At 41.5% G+C, this 20,785-nt stretch overlaps 1 protein-coding gene across 2 annotated transcripts in view; it reads left to right on the top strand.

Annotated features, from left to right (window-relative positions):
* The window catches only part of USP4 (ubiquitin specific peptidase 4), a 33,100-nt gene that overhangs the window by 8,357 nt on the left and 3,958 nt on the right, over window positions 1–20,785 (top strand). The window contains exons 7-19 of one of the 2 annotated variants that reach the window (XM_071439783.1): window positions 3,144–3,287; window positions 3,927–4,044; window positions 5,196–5,369; window positions 5,983–6,141; window positions 6,958–7,182; window positions 7,842–7,925; window positions 8,292–8,386; window positions 17,199–17,390; window positions 17,931–18,019; window positions 18,918–19,133; window positions 19,211–19,281; window positions 19,618–19,733; window positions 20,218–20,367. In XM_071439783.1, coding sequence (XP_071295884.1) covers window positions 3,144–3,287; window positions 3,927–4,044; window positions 5,196–5,369; window positions 5,983–6,141; window positions 6,958–7,182; window positions 7,842–7,925; window positions 8,292–8,386; window positions 17,199–17,390; window positions 17,931–18,019; window positions 18,918–19,133; window positions 19,211–19,281; window positions 19,618–19,733; window positions 20,218–20,367 — 1,833 coding nt within the window. The remainder of the gene's footprint in view (window positions 1–3,143; window positions 3,288–3,926; window positions 4,045–5,195; window positions 5,370–5,982; window positions 6,142–6,957; window positions 7,183–7,841; window positions 7,926–8,291; window positions 8,387–17,198; window positions 17,391–17,930; window positions 18,020–18,917; window positions 19,134–19,210; window positions 19,282–19,617; window positions 19,734–20,217; window positions 20,368–20,785) is intronic. The other variant, XM_071439784.1, reaches the window with a different exon arrangement.

The raw sequence follows: 20,785 nt of genomic DNA, 5'->3' as shown, positions 1-20,785 counted from the left end.
TTTTCATCCTGGATATAATTTTTTTTAGCAAAGGCAAACAAGAAGTTGTGTTAGTTCTTGCAAAGAACACCTTTTCCACCAGGGATTGTACTTGAAAACTGAAGTGAAGTTGTATTTGGTGTCTGCCTGGTAGCTATCTCTCTCCCTTTGCAATATGCAGCAGTAAATTACCTTTTGGTTCTTTGGTTGGAGCTAGAATTTTCCTGCTATTTCCTCTTCCTCTGTTTACTCATGGCACTGTGTGCTGGCACTGTGTGATTTCAGAGGACTCTCTCAGCAACTGGGCTAAATATTTAGTGTGCAGATCTTTATTCTCTGACTTTAAAGTGCTTGAGTTTGCAGCAGATGCCAGGCTTGCAGAGGAGCCCTGAGGATGTAACATAAGTTCTGGAGGCTTTTGCATGTAAGAACTTTCTAAATGAGCATCCATTACCGCCTCTGCTTTGTCAATTAAACAAAATCCCAGCTAATCTGGCTCTAACAAAACCTTTTTGTCATTAAATCATTATTTTATTATTGCTTGTGTAAAGGAGGAGACTGACTCTACTGCTCTGAAGGTGGACTCAGCTGAATTGAATCACTTTTTCTATCTGTGCCTTTCAACCACCTGAAAGCCTTTTACAATACTTTTCAAGTTGTTTAGTTTAGGAGGTTTTTTTACCTAACAACCATATGAACTCAGAGTAATTTGATTTTATCCTCTTTGTCCTGTAAGTCTCCAGATTTCTCCTCACTTGCCGTTTGTGTGGGTTTTTGGCAGGTTTTGTAGCAGGACAAAGCAGCTGCCTTTACCTGCAGATGGGGACAATGTGCTCCAGTGTTGTGAAGATGAAGTTGGGTTTCAGTGGTAACCCACTGAGTAGGCCAGAGCATTTTGGAAAGTTCCAAGTCACAAATTTCAAAGATGAAATAACTTTGTTCTCTTACTTCAGAGCAAAGTCTTGGGGCCTCCATTTCTGAGGGAGCAGAAGTCACATCCTGGGAGAGAGATGGCAATAGAGAGGGCAGATGCCTTTGACCAGTCTGCATGTTCCACAGAAACCCTTTTTGTGGCATTGGGAATAAATAGTTGGCATCCAGGTTGTCTGTTGTCACTGTGTGTGAATCAGGCAGTCCTTGAGAGCCTGCAGTACTGTGGGGTCATTAACAATGGCTTTCCAGGCTTAAAGTGGGAAGGTTTCAGAGAAAAATGTTTTCCTTAGCTGCTCTCTGTGCCCTTCACCTGCAATCAATGACTGCTTTGTGAGCATCTTGTGAAATGAGGGGAAGCAGCTGTCCTTAGGAAATCCTTTCTTCAGTAGTTACACACAGATGAGTAATTTCTAAAATGTAGGAGTATGTAGAATTCTTTATCTTCCCAAATACATTTGGTTTCTGTTCTTTTATTCTCATATGGAGAGCTCTTAACCTCTCTTGTTGTTTTGCTACTTACATGAACCTTCCCAGTTTTCTAGCTGGAACTTGATCAAGATCCTGGATGACTTTGTGGGCAGACTTTTCCCTTTGTGAAAAGACTCTTGACTTGTGACTTGTGTCTTACCTTTGCTTTCTGATCTGTTTTTTTATCTTCCTTTATAATTCTTAGCTTTTTTTTGTTTGTGTAGGATGCTGTTGAAGTACTTGGAACTCTTTAGTTGCCATGTGACTCTTGATGAAACACTGTCTCTATGCTTCTGTTGGAAACCTTGAAATCCCTTAGGAGGTTGTCCTCATTTTCCTTTTTCACCAGTAGATTTTCTTCTTATGATTTTCTGAGTTTGTCTCTCTGGGAGCTCAAATGTGTGAAGCAGAGATGCTTAGTTCTCAAGTCTATCATTTTCTAGATTGCTTCCCTTTGCTTCTAGATAATTCACTACTTCAGGCTTTTAAAATGTGTTCTTAATGGATTTACATGGTGTTGTTACCTAAATTGTTTTATTCTTGACCCTTGGAACCCACACATAGGAGCATGAGTCTGATAATTGTTCTATAGTCCAGACCTTCTGCTTTCCCATTGATTTTACTTTGGTGTCCAGGTAATCTTGAAGTTCCACCTCCAGCATGGAACAACAGAATGTTGTGTATTGTCCCAGAAATGGTTCTCTCAGTTATTCTGGTAGATCTCATTCTTTCCAGGATACTTTCCTGTATACTTTTTTGTTGTGCTGGCTGGTGAGGTTTTTTAGCATGCTTCAGGTTTTGACTGTGTTTGGGGTTTTCCAGTTTCATCTGGAAGCTCCTCCTGTAACTTGTTTACTTCTGTATTTATTTTACTGATATTATATTTCCAAACTGTTGAGGCTGTCCAGCTGTTCTGCCTTGTCATGGCCTTTATGGCTTGTTCATTGTTGTATAGTTTTTTCCCACTGAGGTTTTCCAGAACATTTTTTTAGTGCCATCTTAATTATGAATATCCTTTGAAAACAAGGGCCACAATAAAAAAGAATAAATGGACAAGCTGAAGCTTAAGAGCCCTATCCTCTGCTGGCTCCCTGCTCTAGTTTGGGGCTAGTAGCCATTGTTTTGTGGCTGTTGGTGTCCTGCACCTTTTTACTTTTGGTTTTGTGCGTTTATTTGGGCAGAGATGGAGAGATTAGACCAAATCCCAGTCAACTCTTACTATTGAGAAATTAATTAGTGTCAAAATTAGTACTGTCTTGTGGTTTTGCCTTTTTTTAATGGAACTGTCTATGACAGGACACTGTTAAACTTTAGTGCCTTGTTGGTTGTCTTCTTCCTGATTAATGTTGTGTTTGAATAGATGGTCTGAGTTTCAGGTAGGGAAGGACTGACCTGGTCACTTTTTAATGCAGGTTGAGTGTTCTGTGGTCTTAAGATTTGGGAGGTTTTGCTTGCTTATTTCAAGGTGGTTTACTCATAAATTTAAGCTTGCTTCCCTCTCACTCACACTGAGTTGCTACTTATTTCTGTCTGGGACCCAGATTTGCCTTTAAGCAATAATTGTTGCTTCTGCTTCTGGTACTTTTTTCCTGGTATTTCTGTTCCAGACAATTGTTTGGAAATGTGATCAAACACATTAAAGCAGTAAATTCTGTGTGGGGTAACTAACTATAGCTCAGCAAGTCCTTGGAGTTTTGTGGGAGGTGGGGCTGGGGATAAAGAAAGTAGTAGCACTGTTTCTGCTTCTTTTTCCTTTCTCCCAGATCAAGCACTGCAACTAGCAGAAACTTTACTACCTCTTCAAAATCATCAGCAAGTTCTTATTCCTCAGTGTCTGCCACTTCTGTCATTACTAACGGTGATAGCAGTAACTCCTATGGACTGAACAGCTCCCACCTGGGCAGGGGGTAAGAGCAGGAATGTTCTGTTTGTTTTGTCACCCTTCATGTGAGTGATCCCATGCATCCTTGCATGTATAGAAAAGGAGTGTGATGGTCCCCTAGAGGAGTTCTACTATTCTTGTGTACCTGTTTATCAACCTTGGCTTTTTGAAACCACTGCCTTCTGCTGTTCCTTGCTGGCTTGCAAAAGTAGTGCATGTTCCAAGAGCTTACTAACTACCAGAGCATTGCCTGTTTTGTGAGGTGACTCAGAGCATGAGGGAAGGGATTATATTCTTTTGTCTATCTGCCATTGTGGTAGAAGCCTTCCAGGTACAGATCATAATTCTCTTATTATTTCTTTAAGTGCATTATATAGACTCTTGCTGTGTTAGGGTAGTGTGCTGTTTACTTACAGACAGAGGAAATGAATGTGTTATGAGCCATAAATCAATAATAGACTTTGTAAGGATTAATGTTTCCAAAGTTAGCACGTACATTTTGTTCCTGGTATTCAGCATTAGCCCCTATGAAGCAGCAGAAACAGGTAGCCTGATGAAAAAATTTCAGTAAACAGTTTTCTGACTTGTATTTGATGTGACTTTTAAATAGTAGTGAGACTTGACAAACTCATTGTGGAGTTCACTGTATTGTCTTTTCTTGCAGAGGTTCTGGGTTTGTCTGTAACTCTTACAACTGCAGGGACAGTGCTTCCCTCTCACAACCTGGACTCTGTGGACTCAGTAACCTTGGAAACACCTGCTTCATGAATTCTGCATTACAGGTAAAATTAGAAAGAGCCCCCATTAGAATTAAATAAAAGATCAGTCTCATAAATATTGTGAATTAAAATCTGTGAAAAGAAAAGAATATTTAATGTGATTCCATGGGGAGATTACACCTCAAAGATAAACAGACCAAAAAATTATGTTTAGCTCATTAGTACTGTAAAACAGATTACAGTGTTAGGGACTGAATCTGAAATATGTGGCATGTGAAATGGCCAGGGGAAGCTGCATTGAACAGGTGCCTGACTGTAACATGAGGTCCCAGTGCTGTGCCCTGCCAAAAATGTCTGATGTGGAGGATGTTTTGACTTGTGTGGGCTGCACAAGTGACAGGAGCAGGTCATTGTGTGCAGTTCTGGGCCTTTGTTAAAGATTCTTGAAAAATGAAGAGCATGAAAAGCTACAGGAAGGGTTCAGATTCGTTGTGCAAGGTGTTAAGAATGAAACAGTGATGCAAGGTTAATAATTATTTCTTTACTTTTGAACTTAATTTCTTAGGATTAAGAAATTTAGCAAGTTTTTCCATTCATTTTAAAGAATGCAAAAACTTGCTAGGGGTAGTTTTTTGCTGAGAAGTTAAAATACGAGAAATTGTATGAACTTTGATTTAAGGAATGGGCAAACTTCTAGTCTGGTTTGTGAAGCTGTGAAATTACTTCAGTCACTCTGTGATGGCTTTGAAATCTGGAACAGGTCTTAAAATAACTAATGCATTATGCACATGGTATTCAGGACACCACAATAAACGTGGGCTGCCCTGCTTTTTATCCAACCTGACTTTATTTTCAGTTGTGTCATGGTCCTTAAGCCACTCTGTTTTCTTGGACTTAGCTAAGAGACAACTTTAAAATTTTTTGTTATCCAAGTGACTTAAATCAAATGTACTTCAGTCTTAGTTTATCATGCAAACTAGTTAAGGACCAATTACTTTCTTGTATTTACCATTATGCTTTCATTTTCTAGATATCAGTCTTTCAAATGCAGATTTTTGCCTTAATTTTTTCTTTGTTTTACTAAACAAGCTCTTGAGCCTCACCAGTTTTCTTAACCTGGTAGATGTTCTGATGTGAAAGTTGGTTTTGTTGTTTCATTGTCACACATATCTATTGTCCCGTGCAGTGAATTAATTTTCTTAATCCTTTCTCAGTGCCTGAGCAATACTCCTCCTCTGACTGACTACTTCCTGGAAGACAAATATGAAGCTGAAATAAATCAGAACAACCCACTGGGGATGAGGGGAGAAATCGCAGAAGCCTATGCAGATCTCATTAAACAGATGTGGTCTGGGAGACAGTCTCACGTGGCCCCACGGATGTTCAAAGTAAGCGTGTCATGTTCCTGTAGCACAGCTCTGGGACAGAAGAAACAGTGAAAGCTAACGTGCCTGCCACATATTCTGATGTTATGAAGGCAATAAGGACAGAATTGCTCCAGTGTTTCATTGTTTGTGAATGCTTTTTGGGGTACAGGGAGGAACTTGTCAGTGAGCAGTGTCTTTCCTCAGAGTTTGCTACTGCTCTTTAATGTTACTTAGTAAATGACCTCCCAGCCTGAGGGCTGTTTACAGATGAATCAGAATGATCTTTGCTGCAAAACTAGACAAGGTCATATGAATTGCCAGCTGTGAACTTTGGTCAGTGAGAAAAGGTGTGCAAGTTACAAATCTAAGCATTTAAATTATGAAGTGAACATCAAAACACCTCCCCTTGTCTATAACTTTGTTTATTGGTGTAATGTTCTCTTTGCTTCAGTGTGAAGAGCTACTTTCAGCTGAAATACTGAAAGTAGCTGGGGAAATGGTTCTGGCACCTTTCCCTGCTCTAGCATCCAGTTCTCCATGGCCTGCTGCCAGCAGAAGGTGGTGGTGAGCTGAGCTCTGCCCAAGCCACAGCCTGAGTGTTCTGTATCCCCTCACTCTTGCCTTGGTGTTTCAGACACAGGTTGGGCGGTTTGCTCCTCAGTTCTCAGGATACCAGCAGCAGGATTCCCAGGAGCTCTTGGCTTTTCTGCTGGATGGCTTGCATGAGGATTTGAACAGAGTGAAGAAGAAGCCCTACTTGGAGCTGAAGGATGCCAATGGCAGGCCTGATTCGGTACAGTGCCCATTGCTTAGGGATTCCCAGGGCATTTAGTTGGGTTCTGGGACACTTCCTGGCCTTCCTGCTCACAGGCCACGCAAACATCCTTCCCACAGAGCAGTGTCCCTGACACAGGACAGCCTTGTCATGCCTTGTGGCACTCTACCTAAATAGAGAAAAGTAATTCTCTTAGGGGGTTTACCTGATAGAGGCCAAATAAGTTTCTTGTTTTCAGTTTTCTTCCTGAGACTAAAAGTCTCATGCTAAGAGCAGCCTCTGATTGCCCTGAATAGATAAATGCCAGATGCCCTTTGGTAAGGACTTTATAAGTTGTCTTGTGAAGGCCTTCAAGGAATTGTAATTTGTCTCCTTTTAGGCTGTCTTTTTGAAACATGGCCATTGTTTTCCAAGACAAAAAACTCTGTTTTTTTCTTGAAAGCTGTAACTGCAGTTGCCTTTCCAAAGCAACGGGTAGCACTCCATTCCTTCTGGAGAGTGGGGCAAACCTGGTTGTCCTGAAGAGCACCATGTGACCCTGTAACTGTCCCCTCAGCTCTGTTCATGCTTCTGGCATTGTGTGCACCAAGGAATATCTGATCAAACTCAGCTAGTACAGATAGATTAAATTTTACTTGATGCTAGGCCTTAATTTCACTGAGAAGAAATCTCAGTGTGTTATGCTGGACACACACATACTGGTAGTGCTCCTTCCCTCTGAAACTGACCTATCAGTATCAATTTCCAAGTTTTCTTTGGTCCTAGTGCTCAACCCACTGTAGAAATCTTTGTAAGAAATAACTTCTAATATATTTTTTTAAATTGCTTTTATAGGAGGTGGCAAAAGAGGCATGGGAGAACCATAGGCTGAGGAATGATTCCATCATTGTGGATATTTTTCATGGTCTTTTCAAGTCTACCCTTGTTTGTCCCAAATGCTCTAAAGTTTCTGTGACCTTTGATCCCTTCTGTTACTTAACTCTCCCACTGCCCTTGAGGAGGGACCGGCTCATGGAAGTTACCCTGGTGTATGCAGACCCACAGCGCAGACCTGTCCAGGTAAGGCATGCTCCAGACACAGATTTCTTTGAAGTTATCTGAGTTCTATTAGATTTTAAAATTGAGACTCTTAAAGTAATCTGAAGGATATTGATGTCCACCTTTGAGTGAGGTAGTATGGGTTTTGTGATAAAAACTCTGGGATGTGAAATCAAGTGACTTTATAAAATCTTGGCTCGTGGGACTAAGGTCATGGTCAGCTGGAAGTGGCTTCCTGTGGTGAGATGACCTGTCCTGATGCAGTTTTGAAGGAGCTGATGGGCATTATTTCCATGTCTGTCAAGATTTTTGCCCCGACCTTTAGCAGCATTGAAGAAAATGGCTCTAAGATGTTTTTTATCACAGAAAAAGCCAACAATTTTATGTTCTAAGCAAGCTGCTATGTCTGGTGATTATGTTTTTTCCTGGGTTTTACTACTGCTGAGCCTGATCACAGCAGAAGGCTGTTCATGGCTTTCATTCCCTCCAAATCCCTGCTTTGTGTAAGGCAAAGCTGAGATCCAGGAGACCTTCAAGTGTGTGGTTGTGACCTTAACTTCAGCAGAACTCCTGTAAATTAAAGATTTAAGAGTTTTAAGATTTTATTTCAATTTTCTTGCTGTCTGCCTTGTATGGGTTTATTTTGCCTGGTGTAAATATAACATTATTTTTGTTTCTAGTACCGGGTTGTGGTGCCAATGATGGGGGCCATCTCAGATCTGTGTGAATCACTTTCCAAACTCTCTGGTGTTCCTGCAGAAAATGTAAGGATAAATGCAGACAGTAATTTTGATAAATGTTTGTTCTTGAAGCATTTTGGTGGCCTAGCTTTTATATGGGTGATAAGCTGAACTTAATGGGTTAGTGACAAAACTATAATAAATTAAAATGCTGTTCTTTGCTTGTAAGATTAAAAATTTGCATGAAATAGTCTATATTTATTCTGATAGTTCCATTGCAGTAGAGAGGTTTAAGAGAAGGGACAGAAAAGTAAAGTGCAACTGATGTTGGTATGCTGACAATTGTGATAGAGAATTGGAATAAACTGTAGCTTGAATTTAAAGGTAGTTTGCCTAAATTTATGTAAGCTTTTACTATAATCACTTTGCAAATCTCACTTGCTGTCCTAGATGGTGGTGACAGACGTGTATAATCACAGATTCCACAAAATCTTCCAAATGGATGAAGGTTTAAATCATATCATGCCAAAAGACGACATCTTTGTGTGAGTAAACTGGGAAAATGCCACATGTGAAGAATACTGCAAAACATTTGCTTTGGTTTTAGGCTCTAAAATCCAGTTTCTGTCCCCTCACAAGACCTGAGCCTTCTTGTAGACCTTTCTCATGACTCAGCAGTAATGCAGCACTGCTCCTACCAACAGGCCAACATCTGCAGTGTTCAGCTGGTATTCTTCTAACACAGGAGGACATGGCCCTTGGATCATAATAAACTTTTAGTCTTGTCTGTGCTATGCAGTTTAGAACTTCCTACAAGCCACTTTAGGACACAGTTATGTCTGGATTACAGTTTTGCTCTTACTGACATTTTTACTTTTGCTCAAGCTTGTTGTTATATTTTCCAAATCAGCCAAAAGCTTTGCACTGTTACTAGGATAGTACAAAGTCTAAACTGTTGTGCTCTGCCTTTCCAAAATCCTTCATTGTTGTTAGAGCACCATCACTGGGGGTTTTTATGGGCTCTTGACTGGTGCTTAACACTGTATCTAAACTGTTGTTGTGAGGGCAAAGCTGAGGATTTGGTCGTGCTTGATGTTCTGCATGTGTGTGGTGGGTGAGATATTTCCAGTCACCTCTGAAATCTGGTGAGGTGAGGAGAGCAGAAGTCATGATCCTCTATTGCAGCTGAAGTTTGAGAACATTCCAGTGCAAGAATGTTGCTGCCATGGAATTGTTGGCTCTGTGTGGAGACCTGCACTGACATCCTCTGGTGCTGTGGGAACCTTTCAGGGGGTGGGATGCTGTGACATCCTGGTGCTCTTCTGTCATGCTGTCTGTTGTGACCTTACTGCTGGGATGTAATGAAGGAGTTTTGTAAAAGTTCTTGCCTTCAGCTGTGTGACCAGTTGAGATCTCTGGGAAGGATGTGTGGCTTCTGTGAAATCTGTAGACGGTTAGTTTGTAAGTCTGTCTGTCTCTGCAGCAAGTAAAACATTTTAAAAACAAGAAGCATGATATTACAGTGGTAATTGCAAAAAAACCCTGCTTTCATACAGGCACAACATGTTGTAAATCCCTCCACAGAAAACAGCTATGTCTGAAGCAGGTCTGCTCTGGGGTGTGGGCAAGCATTGGCTGAACTGTAGCTCCAAGTGTATTTTCCTTTGCAATTGCCACTTCCTTTTATGTGCAGGGTAACTGTAAATGAGGTGCTGCTGTGAGTCACAGTGAGTGAACTGACCTGGGTTAAAAATAACCTTCTGAGGAAGAGGAGAGGTAGCAGGAGGAAGTTTTGCAAATCCTGTTTTTCCATGTACACCCTCCAAGATCTTTTCAGCGCTAAGAAACAAGAGCAAGAAGCCAGGCACCAGGGCAAGAATTAGGAAAAAGCTGTTCATAGGAAGTCCTTTTAATGGGTAATGCTGCCAGGAAAAAGATATGTAAAGTAATATTCTAACTACAGCTAAAAACCAGCATTCTTTTATTGAAAAAGTCTTGTTTAAAAAAATGAGCAGAGAAACACTTCTTCGTAAAGAGGAAAGTTTTTAAAAGGCAAATGCATAATTACTTCTAGTGTGGGCAATCTACCTGCCTTGCCTGGTTATAAAAGATCTGCTGTTAGGTGTTCTGAGATCATTCAATAAATGGTTAGAGTAGTGTGAAGGTTCTTGAATTCCACTTTGTTTCCATCTATTATTTTTTTGTCCTGCCAGCTTCAAAATCTATTTTCCATTAGGGAATGTACTTTTAGTTGTGGATGTACCTCTCTGCCTTCTGCTTCTTCCAGAAAAGATGGTTTTACAGTTAAAGAGGAACTTGTCAAGTGCTGCTCAAGCTGCTGTGTTTCTGCCAGAAGTTACGGGCAGTGACTTGGCAGATCAGGTTTCTGCCTCCTGCAGGTGCTGTGTAATGTGTGGCTGGGAAACGTGGTATGTGGTGCTTTGTTCAGACTGCTGCTGCCAATAACTTCAGGAGTTTCTGATATCTCAGCAACTTAACTTCTTAGATTACTGGCAAATGTCTCACTGTTTATTAAAAAGAGGAATAAAAAATGCTTCAAAAATAGGTCTTTCAAAACCTTCCACCTTTAAAGAACAACCTTGTTTCCACTTGAAATGTTGAGAAACATTTTATTTCCCCAAAGTCAACGAAAAAGAGTTTCTCACTAAAAATAATTTTTTTCTTCTTAAATTGAGGAAAATTCTTTAGAGGAGTGACAGGAAAAGACTTGCTGTTTATGACTTGAAGGCTGCTCTGTATGCCTGCCCAGTCCATGAAATGTTCAGCTTGGAAAAGGTGCTCCTGTACTGGTGATGGAGCTGTGGGGTGTATAAGTGGTTACACAGAGTGATACATCTCTCTGCTGTTCCTGAAAGAAAACTGCCTTTGTATCACTTAATGAAGGGGAACAGATGCCTTTTATTAGAAAGTACAGCAGTGTAGGGTTTTACAGTCATAGTATTTTCACCCAAAATTCACAATTGAATTAAATAACCTAAAAAAGACTCTAAAAAACCATGCTAACTCATCCAACATTTGTTTGCACTGCATTTATACTGGTTATTACCACAAAAGAAACTCTTAAGAACCTTTTCTAGAGTGTTGGGCTGAAAAGATAGCAATTGCTTTTTAAGAAAGGAAGAATCCTTCTGGAAGCTTCTTGCCTACCATGTTTTGAAAACTTAAATTTTTCCTAAGATTTGTATGAATCAATGGCCTTGTATGGTAAGACTAAAACATACCAGCTTTGAGTCTAGGAAGATAGAAGTTACAGAACAGATGGCTTTTCAATAGCATTACTTATTTATAAATCACATAGGGAAGCTGCATCATTTCAGTGTGTTGGGCTCAGTGCAGTAAAGCCAAGTGAGAGCTATGTCAGCTATCAGGTGTGAAAAACAAACTGGAAAGGGATCATCTGGTAGTCCTGGCACCTTTTTCAGGGTATGTTCTTAGGCACTAAATGTTAATGTAGGTGTGCTTCAATTTGACATATAATGGAACCTGGGATATGACTGAGTACCATCAGTTAATTTTTTTTATTCAAGTAAAAGATGTTTTCTAGAATCAAAGTATCTCTTGTATTTAAATGATACTCACTTCATGATACTCGCTGTCTCATGTGCTTGAACTCTTCCCTAACTCATGTTTTATTGATCCTGTCCCTTTTACATGCTCATCATGTGCTCTTATTTCTCAGTAATGTCCAGTAGTAGGACTTCCCTGTGGGAAGACTGTAATGTGTATATCTTGCTCCTTGTTTTAAGTAGTTGCACTTAGATGCTAAGTTTCTTTCACTGGTTAGAAAACAAAGGGAAAAACTATCTAAAACAGAGTTAAATCAGTACAGCATATTCAGAAACAGATATTTCTCATGCATATTTCCCAAACTTACATTTTGAAATTACACATGGCTCAGTGGGTTCTATTGATTTTTGAGGTCTTTTTCTGAAGTATTTTGTTGCCTGGTCTTTGAACTCAGGTAGGCTCACAGACCTTTTCCTTTGTTCTTCCTGATTCCTTCCTGTGATTCCTTCCACACTGAGTGAATTCTGGGAGAAGCTGTGGTAAACTGAAGGCTGCACCCTTCCATTCAAATAACTTTTTTAAGGTGTAACAGTTTCCTCACCTGAGAAGCACTCCTCCCTTCCACTGGCAGAAGCAAACCAAGGTTGTTTTAGTAATCATCTGTGCTTATTTGCTGGACTCTGAGAATCCAAAGAATGATTGGATATCATTCATTGATATCCAATGATAGGGCAGTACAGAGCCCTGGGGCTCTGGGTTCATGAGCAGTTGCCATCCAGTTGTTCCTGTGTTCCTTGTTCTCATTATTCCCCTATAAACAGGACCTTGCTCAGATCTCCTACCATGATCACCTTTGTGGCTGTCTCCTGTAACAGAAATCAGTTGTGTCAGTGCTTCTAAAGCTGTGGGATCTGCTTGTAACTTAAACTGGTAGTTCTTGCCTTCTGTACATTTCTTAGCATCATATTAAGTTGTTTCAGGATTGAAAAATTTAATTATGAATGTCAGTCTCTAACAGTGTTTCTGCAGGCTTGCTTTGCTGAGAGCAGTAGCCAGGCCTGCCTGTGACAACAATACCCCTGTGGTTTGCCAGACCTCTGATCTTACTGTATTGTGCACTGGCCAGCTGGCAACAGACATCTCAATCCAAAATTCAAAAACTCCTAACACTGCAGGAGATCTGTGCTCCAGCAGTGCTGTGGCTTAAAAAAATTAAAGTCAGTACTTCTGTACTGGTGTCTTACTTCTGACACCAATGTCTGTTAAGTTTCAGCTTTTGATTTGGGTCTCTGTTGGTTTGTTACTGAGCAGATCATGGATTTCCCTGAAATGCTTGGGTTGGAAATGTCAGAGAGCAGGAGCTCTCACAACACATTGCAGCAGGAATAGAGCAGCTGGAATGGGCCTTGGCTTTTCTGAGCATTTGCTTGACAGAGGACATGGTCTGCAGACATAGGTATTGTAGTCCAGACTGTGCTGTTGGTGAAATTTGGGAAATGTGCTGTATATGGGATGTATGGAATATTGAGCTGCCACCTTCTATGGGATATTTCAGTGGCAGGAAAAACTGTGGGTTTTTTCTGGTTTTCACCCTAGGGTTATCAGGGAAGACACATTCAGTTTTTGCAGGGCATCTTGGATATCTTGAGATGTGTATTGTGAATTTTAATGTGCCACTAAAGTGGTTGGGAATACTGAATCTGGAGGAGTGAGGAAGGGGGCAAGAATTGGACTCCATTTGGAACTTAAGCTGAATGGATTGCAGTTTGGAAAATGAAGATGTGCCTTGGATGTCTAAGATATGTTTTTCCTCTGAACTGCTCAGTTTCTGGTTCATCAGTTCTTCTGGTTTGTTATCTTACCTGTTGAGCTCTCTGATGGTAAAACCTGAAAAAGAAGAAATGCAAATACGCACTGGTTGATATTTAGGTGACTTTAAGTAACTTTGAAATGCATTCCAAAATTTACCTGGCACCTTTTACACAAGAGAACAAAACTGTACATTTTCTTCTCCACTGAGAGGGAAGGAGGATTTGGACATTTTGGAAATTGTCCAAGCCTGTTCTTTCACAAGGCTTTGCACTCATCTCTTTCTCGTCTTGACAGGTTTGGAACTGTCAGGTAGTCCTGGAGCAAGTTGTATTAATATTTATCAGAGAAGAGCTGAGATGCAGAAGTGGAGAGGGTTGGTAGAAGCCTTGAAACAAGACCACTGACCCACCATGCAGGGGCAGTGCAGCCAGAGAATGGTGGGAGTATCCCACTTCTCACAGCTGGAAATGGTTCTCTCCAAGCATGTTGTTCTGTGGAAGGACAGGCAGGTCTGTGGCAAATCTCTCCTATAAAGGTGGTCTGCAAATCAATTTGATTCAGTAGTTCAGTGTTTGTACTGAATGCTCTCATTGCCCAGGCTAAGCAGAGCACAGCATTCAGCACACAACCCAAACACTTGCTGTTTCTTTTCCCCAGGTCCTGGGAAGCCCAGCCCCCCTAGGACCTCCGGCTCCCGCTCCAATGTAACCCCTCACATGCACCTGCTGGTGCTGTCCCATCACCAGGGATCCTGCTGGAGCTTGGAGCCGGCCTACAAGGGCTCAGGTAAGTCCCACATGAAAACAAACTCCACAGCCCATTTCAGGGGCATTGCTCTTAGAGTTTCTTCTTAGTTCTGAGGAACTAAGAAGAAAAATGTTCTGATGGATAATCTAGATACCCCTGTTCTCTTAGCCTGGCTAATGGGGCATATTACAGAGCATGTATTGTTTATGTTGATAAAAGTTTCACAAATTGATTTGCAGGTCACCTTTAACCTATAAAAGTGTGCATATTTGAATAGGATCTATTCAGTTGGCTGTACATGCCATGTTTTCTGCCTTCTCTTACAACATGCTGTGTATTACATTTAGATAAGTTCATGGTCTTGAACAACCATCGCTGGTGCAGAGGTGTCGGGTTTGTTAGTGTGACTGAGCCTACAGCAATTACTGAACTGAGTTAGTGAGGTCAGCAGACCAGCAGGTCCAGTAGTTTTATACAAAACATTTGAGATGTGTAGGATCTTGTAGCAAACTGATCTGTGAAGTTTTTTCACACTTAGTAGAATTGGGGTTTTCTTGTTTGAAATGAGAGTTTGCGTCCTTTCCAAAATGAACTTGTATTTATTTAAGCCTTGTAGAAACCTCCTGTGTGAATTCCTCATCATTTTTAATCTTGTTCCTCTGAAAGACTGGCAGAATCTTTTGACCAGTTTCTACAGTGCAAACTGTTCATTGTCTTAAGAAAGTTGCATTTTCAGTCTCTGATCTCTTAGATTACTTGTTTGTATGTGTTCTGGTATTATGAAAGAAAGTAAACAGATTAGGAGTATCTCCACTTCCTAGAAGAGATTGGAATATGTGCAGCACTTTCTCCCAGTTTTTTTCCAATCCTGTGTTTATTCTTACTATCTACTTTTGACCCTGTTGTGGCTCCTCAGCAGCATCTCTGGGTTGTTGTGCAGTAGTAACCCCCTTCAGACAGATCTGTTTGGCAGCTTCTGTAAAGCATTTCTTCCTGCCTTTCTTCATTCTTTTTCAAAATAAACTTCTTGGTTGTTGCTGTAGACTGACTTGTCGTCCACAATCCTTGTTTTGCAGCTGGAGTTAATATCACAGATCCCAGGACCTGTGAGGGGATGTTTCAGTAACATACAACCCATATATTAGCCTCGTGTTCAGCTCATTGTCCTTTTCTGTAGCTCTGGTCCTTCATAGCTTTCCATTCTTCTGTGCACTTGCTTTACCTTCATTGTGCAGTGGAACAAAAGTTACCTCATTGCTCTCTGCCTCCTTTCTGAATTGAAACCACACACCTGAACCTCCATAATGCTGATAAAGACTGGTCAAGTCCTACCCTATTACTTAGCAGTTTTCAGACACTTCTGAGTTGTCATGAATTATAAAGGCAATTAGCCAGTATCTAGCAGTGTGGTAGCAGCTGAGCTGATGTTTCTGATTTCTAAAACCATGCTGTGTCATCTGGAGTAGCATCACCTTCATGTTCTATTATTTCAATTAGGTTGTAACATACAGAATTATGGGGTATTGTCCAGCAATTCCCAGTATCAGCTCTACAGCCTGTTACACTGTACATAAAGTACTTTGGCTTTGGTTATTTTTTCAAGGGATAGCTGTTGCTCAGGAGATCATAAAAATGACAGCTCTCGATTCTGATATGTCTGCTTTTAGTACTAGTACATAAAAGGTGTCCTGAGGTGGAAGGGGTAGAGGGACACTTGAGTAATCTGTTGTGTTGTGAAGTGTGTGAGATGCTCTCTGCAGAGTGTTACGGGGTGCTGCATGCTGGCTGTTTGTGATGGGTGACCCCTGCCTGTGGGAATAGTCTTTTATTTCTGTTCCATCTGTTCCTTCTCATGGGCAGGGCTTCATTAAGATGCTTGAGGGTGGAGTGTAAATGGGGCTTCATTAATTGCTGCTTGCAGAGCAGTGTGGGTGGTGTGAGAGGAGTCACAGGAGTGGCATGCACTGAGCTGTGTTACAGGAGTCCAGGCTAAGGGTCTCCTAGGACCAGGTGTTAATCACAGCTTATATTCTGGGACTGATTATGGCCTTTTGTGGTTTAAATAGTGCTAAGTGAAATAATTCACCTTTTTGTAGTGCTGTTTCTCAGGAAACTTTAGGAGGTGTGGACTGTATGCAGTGCTGGTGTCCAGCTGAGTAGCATTGACAGCCTAGAAAACCTCAACAGCTGCTGGCATTGGACTCTTATGCTGACTCTGAGCTCTTGTGTTCTTGGTGGGCTGGGACTCCCTGGCAGGATGTTTTCCTTGTGTACTCTACTGAACTCAGTCCAAGTCCCAAGCTGGGATCCTTTTTTGTTGTAAGTAGAATGAAGCAGAATTACAGCTCTGAAATTTATTCTCCTCCCTGCTCTGAACACAGGAATAAAAAATGTTTCTCAGCTCTGGAGAGGAGTGGCTTGTCTGATGGAAGAGAATTGTTAGGAGTTTGAGGCATTCAGATATGTGATTGTGGTCTGGGTCATTATGTATAGTGACATCTTTTCATGAAATCTTTCTTTCTCTTTCAGTTTTAAGATAAATCTGGGACAGGTGACTCACTAAATTAAAGAGCAGTGTGACTTGGCATTCCTGAAAATGAATCTTTTGTAATGCATAGGCCTGAAGCAAACAGTGTGATAGTGTTGGAGCACATGGTTACTTTTGCCTCTCCTCTGACAGCTGCAAATACCTCATTTGCTGTTTCACCCAGGGCACAAACTGCGTCACAGTCTCCTCACTGTTCTCCCAGGCTGTTTGTTGTCTTCCAGAATTTTTCTTGTTTGTTTACTGTCCTTGGATTTTTCTGTGAAGCAGATGTTTCCAGACTCTTGGTTTTATGAAACATTAGCTGCTCAGTGATGTGAGCTCAGGCCATACAATTGATTGAGAAGCTGGCAGAATTCAAGACCCAAAGTATCAACAAGATTTCTTTCTCCAGGGGGGAGCAGATACTGTCAGAGGAATTTCAGAGTACATTTAGTATCTTTCACTGGTGGAGTTGTCAGGGTAGTGTCTTGGGAGGTGATTGGTAACAGGGGTTTGAATTAGGAATAAAGACAGAGGGAAGGTGGCAGCTGAGTCATTTGCAGGTGTGTGTGTCCTGTGCCACTGTGAGCCATGGAGTATGTTCAGGAAACTGCTCTGTAGCATGAGGACAGCACAGCCCTCTTGTACTGTGGGGAGAGACTTGAACTGAGTTCATATTGGTCCTACCTGCTGTGCTTCTTGGCAGTGGAAATAACCCCTGGAAATACCTATCTTTCAAACAGGTATGAAGTTTGCAAGCCAAGTGAGGATGGCTCAGAGTATGTTACTCTCTCCATTTACTTTCGGGAGAAGACAGTGAGGCAATCCAGCAACACTTCAGGGACTGTGCTCTTTGGGCAGCCACTCTTAATATCTGTGCCCAAACACAAGCTCACTGTGGATCACCTGTACAGTGTGGTTTTGGAGCAGATCAGGTAAGTCATGGCTGTACCTTTGAGTCCTGTGCCAAGCTCTAGAGGTTGCTTATTCAATTACACTGTAATAGGATTACTGAATCCTTGTTAACAGGGAGAATTTTCCTTGATTTGTGTGGGTTGTATAAACCAGGATTTGCATTGCATTAGTGTCTGGAGGCCCCAGGGACATTTCAAGGTCCTGGTGTTTTCGACTTTGTAACAGATATTGCTGGCTCAGCCTTGCAAAAGGAATCAGGAGCAGAACTGAGGGCATGTTTTCAGGGCTCACAGATGGGGCCACTATAACTTACTTCTGCCTTTTCAATATACAGCCAGTGAAACCTGGAACAAGCAGTGAGAGCAAAGATTCAGGGAATTGTTGTTTGACTCATTCTGAGGGTTCTTGGGCTGTCATGTAAATGTAAATGGTGCTGTACAGGTTGGGTTCTGGTTTGCTGGAGGGAATTGGGCAGCAAGAGCTGATGATAGAGGGGTGTGCTGCTGTTCTGGTGCACAGCTCCAGTATGGCTGTGTAAGAAATGTATCCCTTCTCTTCAGCCGCTGTGTGAAACTCCCTCTGGCAGAAGAGTGCTCCCCACCCTGCCCAGACAGAGGAACCTGCAATGGCTCCAATGGTGTGGTTGAAGGTAAAGCCCTTTCAAAATCTGCTGGGATCTTTTCAGCACTTTAGCTTTCTAACAGCATTTGTTTTGTGCTGTATGTATTTGGCTTAGGCTCTAGCAGGTTGTTTCTCCACCATGATTAAGCCACACTGTTGTGCTGGACATCTGCTTGGTACAAGGAGAATCTTGTAGACCATTTCTTTCCTAGGGAGATCAGATGTGCAGCAGCTGGAGAACAAGGTGTGGATGTGCATTCATTCTGACCAGTGTTAGGGAAGTCCTTGCTTAATTGAGGTGTCCAGGTGCCTCCCTCCAGAGGCAGCCGTTCCTGACATGCCCTTTGGTGATGAAAACTGGCCTGTTAGGTCACAAAGATTGTGGAGAAATTTGTCTGTTGGAGGACACAGAATCAACAGTCTCATTCCTAGGCCACATGCTCTCTAGGAAGCTTTTAAAGCTGATGGCACATGAGTGTTTCCCTTCCCTGTTTGAAGTGATTCTCTAGTGTAGCCCTGAGGGTAACAGCTGCAATTAAGTTACATGGAGAAAAAACCTGCCCATTTTCCCCAAAGAATGGAAATAACTTTCCTGATGACTTACATATTCCTTTCTGTGAATACACCCAACTGCCACTTTGCTGATTCTCTCTTGGGGATGCTTCTTAGGGTGTGCTGTCAGAAGGAGTCATTGTTAACCTGCAAACTGAGCACTCTGCTAAACTGGCATCTGCTAAAGGAGAAAATACAGCTTCAGATGGAGTGATTAGCAAGCAGAGGTTTCTTTTTCTGTGTGCCTTTTCATTGCTTCCCACACAACTGGCGTGTGTTGTACAGGCTGATGCAAACAGCTGTCCATGGGAGGTGTCAGGCTAAACTTCCATTGAAGCCCTGTTACATTGTCCTTGTTTGAAATGTTTGTCCAGGCGACATTGAAGAGATGGAGCATCAGGATGGTGGAGAGGAAGGCAAGGAAAAGCTGACAGAAGTTGACCCCTGCCACTCTGAGGGTTGTATGCAAGTGGAGTCAGCAAGAGACCTGCAGCCTTGCAAGAAACAGCATTTCACTTTAAGCCTTGTGAATTCCTCTGGGACCTCGGAGATAAACTCCATTGTTGAAGGAAAAATCTTAAAACTGAATGGTAATTATTTTCTTGCTTTTTTTTTCTCCTTTCTTGTTTTTACACCTGTACAATAAATATTTCCTTTTCTTTTGTAGCTTTTTCTGCAGTTGCTATTGACTGGGATTCTGAGACACGGAGGCTGCTGTATGATGAACAGGAGGCACAGGTTGTAGTATGCTCTTCTCATAAGTCATCTATGTAAATTTGCATGGTATTTAAAAGGTGACAGTAGACAGTGTTCTGGTGGGTCATCTTTAAACTTTTTTGTAGCAGAATAAGACAGTTTTTACTGTCCTGATAAAAGCTCTAAACCCAAGTGAGAACATCTATTTTCTCTTATGGACTATTTAGCATAAGAAAGTGGATGGAAGCTGGAGATGATTGTCTGTGTGGGGAAGGAGGTGCAGAAATAGGTAGTGTGGTGAAAGTGAGCATGTAATTTCTTGATGTCAGGGATTACAGAGTACATGGAATTGAATAAAGTACCTGTCTCTTTCACTAGGCATTTGAAAAACATGGAAGCATGCTACAACTACAGAAGAAGAAGGCTGTTGTAGCCCTCAGAGACTGCATAGAGCTCTTCACTACTATGGAAACACTTGGTGAACATGACCCGTGGTAAGAACCTCTGTCTGCCTGCCATATTTACCATCAAATGTAACTGTTTGAGTTCACATGACTTTTCTTGGGATTCTTATAATTTCTCAGGTCTGTCCTTTTGTCCTCATCTTTGAGAAGTCTGTCAGATCTGTATTAAGTCATTGACTCAATAGCCTGTGGACATGGGTTAATAAAAGTATTTGTTTCCTGCTTATATTTAAGAAAAAAGTATCAGTGGGAATGCAGCTTCCAATAACCAGGCTATTTTTAAAAATTAGTTTTTGTACAATGTGCAATCAACATACTTGCTGTAGGACTATAAAATGAAAGCAAGTGGAGTTTGGAATTCTCTGAGGCAGAATGTGCACCTGCATATTCCACAGCAGTGTGCCTTCTGTCAGGCAGGGGCTGTGCTTGTGCTAGTGAGGCATTTTTAATGGAAGGCCAGAAGCTTTTCTTTTGATGCAGTCATTAATTTCCTTGCTGGTTACTCCTTCCTTAGGTACTGCCCTAACTGTAAGAAACATCAGCAGGCCACGAAGAAGTTTGACTTGTGGTCTTTGCCCAGGATCTTGGTGGTGCATTTGAAACGCTTCTCGTACAGCAGATACTGGAGGGATAAACTTGACACGGTTGTGGAATTCCCCATCAGGTAGGGTTCTTCTCTCAAGCCAGGAAGAGCTTGGTCAAGAAAGATGTACTTCTGATGTTTCTGTTGGCTGGGCTTGTTGTAAAGGCTGTAACTGGAGCAAGTGTTTTCTGAGTTTGAATGGCTGGACAGCAGGCATTAGTTGAGAGGGTTAGTGGTTTTGGGGGGTGGTTTTTGTTAATGCTGTTCAGCTTTATACATCTCAAAGAGCATTCATTACTAGCAGGTACTGTTTCTTCTGAAATTCACTTAAGCCCATGTGATTCAACCAAGAGAACTTCTGTAGCAATTTTAGCAAATTTTTTGGCAGTGCTGCACTTGCAGTATTGAGTATTGCACAATTACAAAATGAAAGCCTGCCTTGTCCCTCTGCTTCTGCTTGCTGGCATCCTGCTGTGGATGAAGCATGTCCCTTACTATT

Source organism: Agelaius tricolor, unplaced genomic scaffold (genome assembly GCF_023055355.1).
Source record: "Agelaius tricolor isolate 1412-34295 unplaced genomic scaffold, bAgeTri1.0.p SCAF_14, whole genome shotgun sequence".
Lineage (NCBI taxonomy): Eukaryota > Metazoa > Chordata > Aves > Passeriformes > Icteridae > Agelaius > Agelaius tricolor.
This window is presented reverse-complemented; position numbering and strand designations above follow the sequence as displayed.